General features: G+C 53.7%; 1 protein-coding gene across 4 annotated transcripts in view; it reads right to left on the bottom strand.

Moving 5' to 3' along the window:
* ARHGAP26 (Rho GTPase activating protein 26) overlaps window positions 1-13218 on the bottom strand; it is a 104368-nt gene that overhangs the window by 28008 nt on the left and 63142 nt on the right. For all 4 annotated transcript variants that reach the window (XM_053991024.1, XM_053991025.1, XM_053991026.1 and 1 more), the window contains one exon: window positions 444-603. In XM_053991024.1, the coding sequence (XP_053846999.1) occupies window positions 444-603 (160 nt within the window). The remainder of the gene's footprint in view (window positions 1-443; window positions 604-13218) is intronic.

Below are 13218 nucleotides of genomic sequence, written 5' to 3'. Positions count from 1 at the left end.
ACCACTGCTCCACTGACAGAGCCCAACACCCATGGCAAACAAACACAAACACATCAGGATTCAGAGCAACACTGTGGATAAAGCCAGTACTTGGATAAACCTGGATTTAGTCAGCAAAGCAGGAGCCAGCCGAGGTGTGCCTCTCACTGTGACACCAAGGACAAATTCCCATTAAACAGTGGGAAGGGGGGAGAAAGGGAATTTCTGTGATGGACACACGGCCATGCTGACTCACACTGGGATGACCATAAACAAGGCTGGCTACCAGCAGCACTGGTAGCCACAGCCCAAGAACGAGGTGCCAGCTGCCCCCTCCCCAGCACAGCCCCACCGTGGTGGCCATGGGGAGAGAGGGGGGCCTGGGAGAGGGGCTGCCAGGGGCCAAGAGAGACCAATTCCTTTCCATAAACCACTGACATGAAAGAAGCAAGGGAAGCCATTACCTTCTCATGGTTCTCTATTAAAATTTCAATCACGATGTTCTGGAATTTGATGTCCATAATGGCAGCCACTGTTTCCTCTTGAGGTCGAAGCAGCGTCGGCCCAAACACCACACCCAGATTAGCAACAGTCATCAGGTTCTGCTTGTGATTATCTGCAACTCTGGGAAAAAAAGAGAAAGAAAATGAAGTAGGTGATGGAACTAATCCACAGGGAACCCCCTCCCTGCCTTCCCTGCCTCGTGGCTGGCACAAGGCTTACAAGGCTGTTTACATTTTTCACGCTCCTGGTGAGCTCCTTGAAGGCTCAGCCATGTGGAAAAGTACAAATTTAACTGTTGTGTTCCTGGGGACCTTTCAGCCTCCATGAACTGACTAATCCCTCAAAACCTCAACCCCACGCCAGCCACTGAGCCTCATGCTGCAAACCACTCCCAGGAAAACATCTTGAATCATTAATGCTTAAAACCCTTCTGAAAACAAATTGTTGGACCTCTGACACATGCTGCTCTCCAACTCAGTGAGTGACCTCATATGTTCCAAAGGCCAATTCCTTCCCAGCCATTCCAGCACCAGAGGTCAGCCCCATCCGGCCCAGCCAGGCTGGCTGGGAGGCCAAGATGGGGCTTTGCCCCCAGATCCCCATGTGTTCCCTTCTCCCTGGCACGGGGACCCCCACAAGATGGGATCCAGGGACACCCAAGCCTTCCTCCTCACCACCTCCATCTCTTTCAGCTCACAAGAGGGCACAGACCAGCACAGCAAAGTGAAGCAGCTCAGGCTGAGGATGTGGCACCTGGCTTATGGTGTTTGAGGGGTTACCCTGGAGCAGCTCCAGCTGGCACCTGGCCCTAGAGGCACAGAGCCCCAGCAGCCCTAAAGGGACACGTCCTCTGCTCTGCCTCACCCCGAGGGACACAGCAACAGGGACACAGGCAGGTGCCCCTCGGCCACGCTGGGCTGCAGGTGATCAGCTCTCCAGGAAGGACAGAGCTCACTGGGCACCCTGGGCACTGCTGGGACACACGGGCACACAGGTGTGCCCCCTGGCACTGCTGAGTCACACAGGAACACCTGTGTGCCCCCTGGCACTGCTGAGTCACACCTGTGTGCCCCCTGGCACTGCTGAGTCACACCTGTGTGCCCGTGACCTGCAGTGCAGCCCTGCAGCCCCAGGAGTCTTTCTTGTGGTTTGCTCCTGACCTCTTCAACCAGGAAATGTGGTGGCTCCAGGCTGCGTGCTCACACAGCCTGAGGGAGTTTTAGTGTCTTTGCTTTCTCTCCTGTTTCCCTGGACAAATGCAGCAGGCCAGCACACGGTGAGGCTCAGACTCACTTGCTGGACTGACCCTAAAATTTATTGTGAGTTTCTACCACTGATCTTGGGGTCAAGACATTCGTGTGCAAGCTCAGCTTATTTCAGCACACTGCAAGCCCAGGCTGGCTAAAAAGAAAAGATGCTTTCCATCCTCTTCCACCCAAATCTCACCTGAGCCAGCAAAGAACTCACCCCTACACACAGCTCCTCAGGCAGCAGACAGGGGCCTCATCACAAGGGGGGCTCAGGGACTCAGGGCTGCTGGCTTAGCTCCCCCCAGCAGCAACACCAGCCCTCCTCACTGCCTGGGCAGGCAGCCTCAGGCTGGTGCACATTTCATCCCCGGGGAACAGGCAGAGCTGTTCCCTCGGCTGAGTCTGTGCTTGGGATCCAAACTCAGAGCGGGGAGGTCCTGGCCAAAGCCCTCGGGAGCTGGCGGGATGTCCCTCCTACCCGTAACTCCCCCCACTGCCAGGAAGCTCTGAATATTCGATCACAGCCTGCGGGAATCTCCGGTGTCAGCACACCCCTGGGGCAGGTGGGCTCTGCCACAGAGGTGACAGCCTCACCAGAGGTGACACTGCCACCCAGCCAGGCTGGCCATCCCCACCTCTGGGCTGGCACAGAGCCTCTCCCCATCCCCATCCCCATCCTCATCCTCACCACGGCCAAGAGCTCGCCAAGCTGCTCATGGCCATGCCAGCACCGCCGAGCTGGGAGGGGAAACAAACTCTCCTTAGGGAGTCACAACCTCATGGAGCAGCAAGAAAGGCAGAACAAGTCTGATAAGAAACAATATCTACTAAATAATGCTTGTCTGGGGATTCAAACCCACCCCCCGCTCCTACCCACATCACTCACAAATCCCAATGACATTTTTGCATTGCAAAACTGCATTTCAGACACACATTCACATGCTCCTAATTGGATATGGAAAAAACGCAGCTGCAGTCCAAATGGCTTTCAAAAGCATTAATAAAATAATAATTTTAATGATCTTCTGTGGTTAGTAAAACAGTGTTCATTTATAAAAAAACAACTGAATTGATCTAAGTCGCGCAAAATTAGGTGCCTCCATTTCTCATTACCGTTACCATGTCCTACATCACTCTAATAAATTGCACTGTCATCAGCTCATTACAGGGAGGCAGCTGAGCGTGGTCCTGGCAATTATTTCAGACTGGGCTATTAATGGCTTTCCAGGCAGGACATGGTCCCGCAGCACCAGCCACGGGCCTGCCCAGGGACTGCCCACTCACCCACAGGGTGCTGGCCCTCGCCTCCACCACCACCTCACCCTCCCCAGTGTACTCTGCTTTGCCTCTGGAAGCGTGGGAGCTGCTCTGCAGCTGTGCAATCTGCCTCCTTTCTGGAATAAACCCCAGGGCCACACGAGCTCCTGCTCTGCACCCCGGGTACTTTTCCAGCAATAGCCATCCCTGTACCAGGTCACCACAGCCGTGCTCCAAAACATGATTCACCTTTCACATCCTTCAAATTCCCCATCCATTACCCACAGGATAATTCACTCTAAATTATACCTCTTCATCATCCTTTGTACTAGGAAATAACGCCGCAGTTTCTAAAGATGGGTGTTCTCAGCCCAAAGTGGGCTTAATGCTGGGGCTGCTCGGCAGGGACTGTCAGTGCCATTCCTGAGATGCTCTTTAGAAGTTTTCCAAGCATTCACTGTATTTTCCTTTTAACCTGCTGTTTCTTTCTGGCCCTTGATGCACTCTGAGAGAACTGCACTACCAGTCATTTCTATGGGTCCTTTTTCTGCTCCCCACTTCCAGCACAGGAGAAAGCAACAACTAATGGAGGAATGTGCAGAACCTCTTCACTTCACTCCTGCTCACAGTGGGCCAGGCTGCCAGTGGCTTTGGGACCCCAGGCTGGTCCTTCTCCTGGCAGCACACGGTGCTTCCCACGGGGATCAGGGGGGGATCAGCCTGGGGGTGTGGGACAGGCAGAGCCCCCTGGCCAGGGGAAGGGCTGTGCTCAGCACTGCCTCACCAGCCAGCAGCTCCAGGAACACCTGACCCGCTTGGTGCTGCCCCAGCAGCGTGCTGGACACTGGCAGCACCCAGCTGGGGTCACTGGGACCGAGCCCTGCCATGCCCTGGGGACAGCCCAGGCCAGGAGCCCCCAGGCCATTCCCAGGGTGTCCCTGGACACCGCTCACTTCTCACTCCCTTCCAGCAAAACAAAGGAGAGCAGCAGCAGAGTAAATCCATGTTGGGTGTTAAATTAGATTATGTCCAGGTTGCCTGGATACTGTATAATCACTGCCATGACCAAACACAATTTAATACAGGGTAATTGGTAGCCAAGGTTCAGTGCAGGGGAAGCAGGGAAGAGTAAATATTCCAGTGTGGTCGGAGCTCCAGTGGGTGCCACAGGGGCTCCTGGCTCTGCTCCCACAGAACTCCTGCCTCCCGTGTCTGGAATTACTTCCTACATGTATTTTATATATGTAATTTATACATGTATAAACTACTGTGTGTTTATTTTGTATATAAACACATATTTTATATACAGAATGCATGTATCTGAATCTCAGCCAAAAGTGTCATTATTAGTTCAAATATCTTCCCTGATTCGGAACAACATCACTGAGCAAACAACCATCCAAAGGGAACAAAAGGAAAGTCTGGGAGCATTTCTATTTCCATGCCTGGGACAAACATTTGCAAAGTGCTTGTTGTGGCTGGCCTAGCAAATCCTCCTAGGATAGAAAATAATGCAGCTCATTCCTCTTGCTACAGGTAAAAATCCATCCCCTGTCTGCCACCACCTGTAGAGCTTCTGTTTAACATGAAAAGCCAAACACACAGAGGCCAGCAATCCCCAAAATTATTTGGGCTGCTCTGGGTAGTCTGATAGAAATTAAACACCTTTGACTCTGGACATACAGGGAAGGTAAAAAGCAGAGGGAGTAGAGGCAGCACAGTGGGTGGAGAGGTACCTGTGGCACCAGAGCCACCAGCCTTGTTCCCACAAAAGTATGTGCAAAGAAACATGGAATCATTTAGGTGGGAAAACCCTCCAGGATCCTCGAGCCCAACTGCTCCCCCAGCACTGCCAAGGCCAACACTAAGCAATATCCTCAGGTGCCACATCTACACAGTTTTAAATCCCTCCAGCAATGGTGACTCCACCACTTCCCTGGGCAGCCTGTGACAGGGCTGGACAACCCTTTCAAGGAAGGAATTTTCCCTAATATCCCATCTCAACCTCCCCTTCTGCAACTTGAGGACATTTCCTCTTGTTCTGTTCACTTGTTACCCAGGAAAAGAGGCTGACTCCCACTCACTTGCCTCCAACCTCCTGGCAGGAGCTGTGCAGAGCCAGAAGGGCCCCCCTGAGCCTCCTTTTCTCCAGGCTGAGCCCCTTCCCAGCTCCCCCAGCTGCTCCTCATCAGCCTCGTGCTCCAGGGCCCTTCCACAGCTCCCTTCTGTCTCTGGGCAGGCTCCAGAAAGGGGTTGGGACCCCACAGCCCCTGCCCTGGCAGCCCCCAGTCCCAGCCCGTTAACCTCATCAGGAATGGACAGACAGACGGACATGGCGGTCTGAGCTCACAGAGCTGGGGGCACTTATCAGACAGCAGCCCCCAGTCCCAGCCCGTTAACCTGGACCTCTCTGGGAATGGATGGACAGACAGACAGACAGACACAACTGGGGGTGTTTATCAGACAGCAGCCCCCACTCCCAGCCCGTTATCCTGGACCTCTCTGGGAATGGATGGACAGACAGACAGACAGACAGACACAACTGGGGGTGTTTATCAGACAGCAGCCCCCACTCCCAGCCCGTTATCCTGGACCTCTCTGGGAATGGACAGACAGACAGACACGGCAGCCTGAGCACACATGACTGGGGGCATTTGTCAGATACAATCTAATGAGTTCTGGGAAACGTTCCTGGGTGCATTTAACTCATCCCTGCACGTTATGGAGTTTAATTGGGCTGTGGCTGATGAGCACAGAGGTGGAGAGGGAAGAGGGGCTGGGCTGGCCACCACCCAGCTTCCCCCCTCTCCCTGGGGCTGGTGGAGCCTGTCCCCAGAGATGGCAGCCCTGCAGCTCCCTGGGGATGACTCACTTCTCACTCAAACCCATGGTGGGTTTCCCAGCCTCGGGAATGGGAATGCAGCAGGTGTTTATTGCAGGAATGTGGTGACTGGCACACAGCACAGAGCTGGTGAAACCAGTGATGCAATTCCAGCTGCAGCAGCACCCACTGGTGTGCCAGGCAGCTACATCAGTCAATCCCACATTCCTAAATCCTTCCTAAAAGGCACATGTGCATGGGAGGAGCTGACAGGGACACTGGTTTGCAGTGGCTGCTGGCAGACAGCCATGGAGAAGCAGGGAGCACAACCAGCTCCACTTCATCTTGTGTTCAAAAGCCACGTGGATGTGGCACCTGGGGACATGGGCTAGTGGTGGCCTTGGCAGTGCTGGGGGAATGGCTGGAGACGATGATCTTAGTGGGTTTTTCCAACTTTAAAGGTTGCATGATTCCCAAGCCGGAGTACACACGCACAGAAACACCACACTCCCACATTGCACCACCATCCCTTCATCCTGCCTGTTTATCCAGGCTCTGGACATGCCTGCCTTCCCCAGGCTGCTCTGGATGCACGGAGCACTGCAAGGGCCAGAGTCCAGAGCAGCAGGAGCAAACTGGGCTCACTCAGGCACACTGGGAACGTGGGGAATGTGGACAAACCCCGCTGCCTGCAGCCAGGCCGTGGGCTCACAGCTCTGCAGCTCCCCCAGCCCCACTGCTCCAGAGGAGAGCCAAGCCCCAGGAATGCACATGGAGGCCAGCGGATCCAGAAGGAGGATGGATCCCCAGGGAATGACAAATCCTCCCAGTGAAGACACGGGGAAACTTGCTGAATGCAAAACCCTTGCTGCTCTCGGGTTCCCTGCTCAGCTGGGACCAAACCTGTGCCTGCACTGATTCCGGGCGCTCTGACTTGCTCCAACAAGACTCGCTTCTTCTCCTGGGTGGATCTGGCCACAGCTGGATGCTTGGGTTCACTCCCAGGGAAAAAAAAAGGGCTCATGTTGCACTGAGAAGACACCGGGGCCAAATGTGAGGTTCAGTATCAGTGAGCCAGATCAGCGCGAATACCAAACGTGCTGCGACTTGCAGGGAAACACGCAGGGAGCTCAACGCTGCTGTGGTTCAGGCTTCCCAGCCTGAGCCAGAGGGGTTTCCAAAGCCATCCTCTGCAGCTTTGGGCAAGCTGAGCTTGAGGGGGGATCTCAGAGTGACCCCAGCCCTGCTCACCAACCCTCAGCCCAGGGCTGAGTGGCACCGGGCTGGCAATTCCCTGTGCCTGGCACGGCAGCACTGAGCGTTTCCACAGACACCCTGGTGAAAACCACGGCCAGAGCTGATGTGAAATGTCACCAAGGTTTCCACCTGCACAAACACAGCCAGCAAAGGGGCCTCACACTCAAATACCTCTGGGGATGGGGCTGGAACAGGGCCTGCCATGGCTGCAAACCGTGAGACTGGCACCCCCGTGCCAGCTCCAGAGCCTCGGCAAAGCCCTGCTGCACCGGCAGGTTTTCCTCCAAAACCAGACCTCACTGGTGCTGTCACAGTGCAATAACAACACCCCATGGCCAGTAGGGCAAGGAGAGCCCAACGCAGCAGGTCTGGGTTAACAAGGAACCCTTTGAAAGATCTGCCGCCGCAGCAAGCGCCGCGCCGGAGTCTGCAACCTGCTGCATGGAAAACAGCCAAAGTAAACGGGCTCCCAGAGAGCAACAGCAGCAACAGCACTGGGGTGAGCAAGTGCAGCTCCCACATCCCCACAGGGAGCCATTCCAAGCCAGAGCCAGGTCACAGGGCCACGTGCAGGAGGTGCCCGGTGCACACCTGCACCTTTGCACGAGTGCAGCGGCCATAGGGAAGAGCAACAGAGGGGGGTTGACCTATTTTTTTCCCTTAGAGGTGTTTTGGAGCTCATTCACGTCACAAATGCAAGGTTGGAGCTCATCCCTCCAAAATACTGAATTCCTAGAAGACAGTGTTGGAAGAAAGGCAATATAGGAATAAGGAGCTTTCAGAATTAATGATGTGAACAACAGCAGGAAGAACGCTTCTCTGCCTTTGCCAGTGGGACTAGGTTTTGCTCAATGGCTGGAAACAACCCTCACTCCCTCAGTTCTGAGCTCCCTGGCACACACATGGGTTGGAACGAGATGGCCTTTAAATGTCCCTCCCAACCCCAACCTTTCTGTGATTCTGCAGGCCAGGGATCACTCAAGCATCCTGGCAAAAACTGCAGCTCAAAGACATCTTGGCAATGGTGATTTCCAGTCTCCCTTCTTCTGCTGAAAGACTGTCTGACTAAAATCTCTCCATCTGAGTTTGGTTCAGTGCTGGGTCTGTTCATCAAGGCATGTGCTCATAAAGACACCTCCATCCCACTCTGTCTGCGGGGACAGCGCAGACGCCACCAGGGAGACTCCAATCAGTTATTGGAAATCTCTTGCTCACTCTCAATTCAATCTCTTTCCATACCCAGTTTCAGTTTCACTGTGATAAACAATTAAAAAATGATGCGCTATCATCAACCTCTACCCAACAACACCAAGTTCAGACACAAGCCCACAAGAATTTGCACTTGAGAAATGCAAAATGCCTGGTGCTGCTCCTGGAGATCCAGGAGGAGCTCAGCAGAGATGTTCAACCACAGGAACTCCACAGCAAACCCAGCAGGTGCTTTGTTACGAGCTGCTGAATCACCATGCCAGGTTGGTGATGCCAGCTTTAGTCCAAGCCCCCATTATCCTATCTCCACACTCGAGTCTTGTGCAGGTTGTGGGTGCAAAAGAACCTAACAAGGGACTGCAGGCTCCAGGGCACATTCCTCTCCAGCTAAAAACTGGACAGCCTGCATGAAATATAAGGAGCTTTTAGAGAAGCATGGAAGGAAAAGCTACCAGCACCCACACAGCTGCTCCAGGGACAATCCAGACAGAGGGGGTTAAAAGTTCATTTGCAGAAGCAGAACAAAACCTTTTGCTAATTTACACATTACAGGAAGCCAAGCCCAAAAAAACCCAGCGAACACCTACAGGGCTTTTTGTGGTGGTTTGTAATTCTGCAGAACCTCATATTAAAAACAAAAGCAGAGGAGTGAGAGGGAGGCAGAGCTGGCAAGGGCAGGCACAGAGTCCTGCAGGGCTGCCTCACCTCTGCAGAAGCATCACCGGCTCCTCCACCAAAACACCTGAGGGAGAGGAGAGCAAAGGGGAAACCAGAGGTGCTGCTGATCCCCACAAGGCTCTGGTACCTCCAGCTCCAGAGCACAAATCATAGAACCATGGAACAGAATGGGTTGGGTTGGGAGGGACCTTAAAGCCCAACTCATTCCAACTAGGGACAAAGGAAAATGGGTAAAAGAGCACAGCATGAACCTGACTCAGGACAGCCAAGCCCCAGGCAGGATTGTCCCTGTCCTGCAAGGCAGCATGTGCCTACAGGGAGTCTCCTTCCACGTCACCTCCCTTTTACTCCCCATAGGAGCACCCAGATCCTTTGGGTCACTTGAACTCCAGGGCTTTACCTGGATCCAGCACTGCCATGACCCAAAAGGAGCAGAAACAGGCACTGGGCATAAAAATGGCATTCCCAAAGGCAGCAAGGAGGATCATTGCCTGGCCCAGCCACACCAGCTCAGAGACAGCTCCCCGTTTGCTTCTGGCAGCCAAACCAGGTGAGCAGCACACGAGAGCGGGGCATCTCAGAGGCCTCAGTGGCTAGTGGAAATTTCCAGAATGTCCTGGACAAGAGTGACTTACTGGAAGCAATACATAAATCAAGCAAATGAATAGTTACCAGACAGCAGCATAAACAGCTGCCACGGGGATGAAATCAGACCTGCTGTGCCAAGAGGCGTCAGCCTCCTTGCCGGCTGCACCTTCGGGGGAACCCGGCAAAACAACCCAAGGAAAAGCACATTCCTGGGGGAGCTGCCACCCCTGGGCCTGCACAGGTGCCCCGCGGGGTCCTGGAGCTGCTGGGCACAGAGGCACCGTGGTGAGCTCGGGAGCAGAGCCCTGCAGGGCAGCACAGCCCCGGGCACGGCGCGGAGCCGCCCCGCGCCGAGCAGGACGAGCCCCGGCTGTATTTTTAGGCAGAAGACCTGCAGGAATTTCTTCTTCTCCTCCTTTGCCAGCAATCCCTGGTTGAGCAGAGCCCTCCAGAACGCGCCAGGCTCCGTGTCCGGCCCCTGCCCCAGCGAGGGCTTTGCTGGATCCCCATGAGCAGCTGCCCTGCAGAGCCCGTGGAAACCATGGCCCTGATAAACAGCAAACGATTCGTGCAGGAGATAACAATCGCTGTCATCTTGGTTAAAACACGTAAACTAGAAAACACCGCCGCGGCAAAACCAAAGGGAACCAGCCGGTGTTGGCCAGGCCACAGCTGGGAGTGATTAGAGATAATTAATTCTGCTAAATACACGTACACTCCGCTCGGCTGCAGCCTCCTCCGTGGGCCTGAGCTTGGCACAAGAGCAGTGGGTGCGTGGATCAGGGGTTGTGTGGGGCAGTGGCAGCGATGCCAGCCCACAGAAGGGTCTGGGAGCCCCACAGAAGGGCTATGAGCCTGGCACCATCTGTGCTGGAGAACCCGGACTCGCTGCCACAAGAACAAAGCAAAGCTCAGGTGTCAAATTATGGCCATGCTTGAAAAATAATTCCCTAAATGCTTGAAATATAATCAGAGTGAAATCCCCCTGCTCTGCACCTCCACAGCATTGACTCCTGGGTGAGAAAGTACATTACAAAAGAAGAAGGAGACAGGGATGATATTGCAGCTCCACTAACAAAAATGGCAATTTTCTGCTACCAGCTCCACTCCAGCAGCAGTCCTGGCACAGCAACCACCAGCCCGGCAGCAGCACAGGCACCTTGTCTCGCTTTGACTTATTTGGCATTAAAACAAATTGGTTTAATCACAGAATCCCAGACTGGTTCAGGCTGGAAGGCTAAAAGGAGCAGGAATGGGGACAGCTCCTGCTCTCTGGGCCACAGTGAACAACTGCCTGGACATGTGGACATGAGGCAGAAGGCAGCACAAATGGGCTTGGAGATGTAGTAAGAGGCAGAAACCAAAATAGTTTTCTATCAAAATGCTCCTCACCCTCTACCCTGTCTGTGCCTGTTCCTGAGATTTGTCCTCTCCCTGCTCTGTGGCCCCTCTCGCTGCACCCCAATTCTGTGGCCCCAGGTGCCATGGGACCCACCACATGGGGAAGGGCACTGCTGAACCACCTCCAAGGCACTTATCCTGCCTGATACTGGGGTTACTAATTGCTATTTTTGAACATTTCAGCTTTCTTACCAGTCTTATTACTGTTAATAAAAACTGCAACTTCATCACATGAGGAGCTCCACATCCCTCATCAGTGCAGCAGAGCATGTACACCCCAAAAACACAGAAGTCAGAAACCACCCAAGACAGGCTCTTTCTTTACTTGACCGACTCAGCCCAAGTTCTGGTTTTAGTGTCAGAACTCTCTGCAGCAAGACTGTGAGAAGTATTTTTTTAACTCATCTGATAAACATGCAAATCTTGATTATTCATACGTTACTTAAAATAAAAAAACCCAGACAGAAAGAGATGAGACAAACCCCTCCAAGCAGTGCAGCCCAGCTTGGCAGGGGCAGCCAGAGGCCCTTGGCCTTGCCCCTGTTGGCTGTGGGTGCCCTGTTGGCTGCTCTGCTCTCAGCAGCACCTGACCCAGCTGGTCCCACCCGTCTGGAGCATCCCCCCGGGGCAGCCAGGCCTGTCCCTTCTGCAGCTCGGCCCCTCCCTCCAAACATCTGCAGCAGATGTGAAGGTTTCTCTCCATTCTTGTCTTTAATCTGGCTCAACGGCACTGCAGCCTCAAGCAGCTCTTTTAGAGAGCAATGGACACAAGCCCTGGCCCTGGCTGCCCCATGGGCACTCCTGGATCAGGGCAATGAACCTGGATCAGGGCATTGAACCTGGATCAGGGCATTGAACCTGGATCAGGGCACTGCTCCTCAATCAAGGCATTGAACCTGGATCAGGGCACTGCTCCTGGATCAGGGCATTGAACCTGGATCAGGGCAATGAACCTGGATCAGGGCACTGCTCCTCAATCAAGGCACTGCTCCTGGATCAGGGCAATGAACCTGGATCAGGGCACTGCTCCTGGATCAGGACAATAAACCTGGATCAGGGCATTGAACCTGGATCAGGGCAATGAACCTGGATCAGGGCATTGAACCTGGATCAGGGCAATGAACCTGGATCAGGGCACTGCTCCTGGATCAGGGCACTGCTCCTCAGTCAGGGCTCTCTCCTCAATCAGGACAATGAACCTGGATCAGGGCACTGCTCCTCAATCAAGGCAATGCTCCTGGATCAGGGCAATGCTCCTCAATCAGGGCACTGCTCCTGGATCAGAGCAGGGGCTGCAGGACCAGCCCCAGGGGGATGCTGTGAGCCCATCCCTGGGGCTGGCTGTGCCTCTGCAGCCCAGGATCCCCCAGGAATGGCACCAGGGCTGGAGAGCTCAGCAGGCTCTCGCTCCCCAGCTTCCTGCACTTCTCTGAGATAATTTTTTTCCTATTAAATAACACTATGAGCTGTTTGTCTTCCCAAAATAGCACACACCACCACACACACAGTTTGTTTTGTTTGAATTCCTTCCCCACTAAAGCAGCAAAAAACCCCACTGTAAACCTGACTCCACATCTCTACTCCATCACCAGATTTTTCCTTTAGATGGAAAACACTGGAGCAATTACAGATTCCCTGCACATAGAAAATCACAGAATCCCAGAATACTTTGGGTGGGAAGGGAACTTAAATCTCCCCCAGTTCCACTCCTTGCCATGGGCAGGGACACCTCCCACTATCCCAGGGTACCCCAAGCCCCGTCCAACCTGGCCTCAGACACTTCCAGGGATGCAGGGGCAGCCACAGCTTCTCTGGGCAATCCCATCTGGCTGATGGGTGCACCTGGAACCACGGGGCCTTGGCTTCAGGCTGTAAATGCAGAAGGTTTGAAACCAACACCTAAACCAGCAATTTGGTTTCTAACAGCCTTGCCAGGGACCCCACGGAGCAGGCACAAGCCCAGGAGACAAGAAAGCATCTGGAGTTGTGTTTAAGCCTATTTCAAGTATCATTTGTTATTTTTTCTTTTAAACAGATAACTTGGATTCTTCCAGACCTCCTCCTAAGCAGTTATCCCAATTAAGTCATTCCCCAGGTTTCCCAGTCCTGCCTCAGCCCTGCTGCTCCTGCAGCACTGCTGCAAACAGCAAGGGCAGGTCCAACCCTGCAGCCTTGAGGCTGCCACAAACACCTGATGATGCTTTCACTTCTAAAATACTAATCAAAGGTTTCCATGGGAACCTGCAGGAGCAGGAAGAAGATGGGAAATTACAG

The sequence above is a fragment of the Vidua macroura genome, chromosome 15 (genome assembly GCF_024509145.1).
Source record: "Vidua macroura isolate BioBank_ID:100142 chromosome 15, ASM2450914v1, whole genome shotgun sequence".
NCBI classification, from domain to species: Eukaryota; Metazoa; Chordata; class Aves; order Passeriformes; family Viduidae; genus Vidua; species Vidua macroura.
The sequence above is the reverse complement of the archived record's forward strand: the minus strand, read 5'-3'. Positions and strand labels throughout refer to the sequence as shown.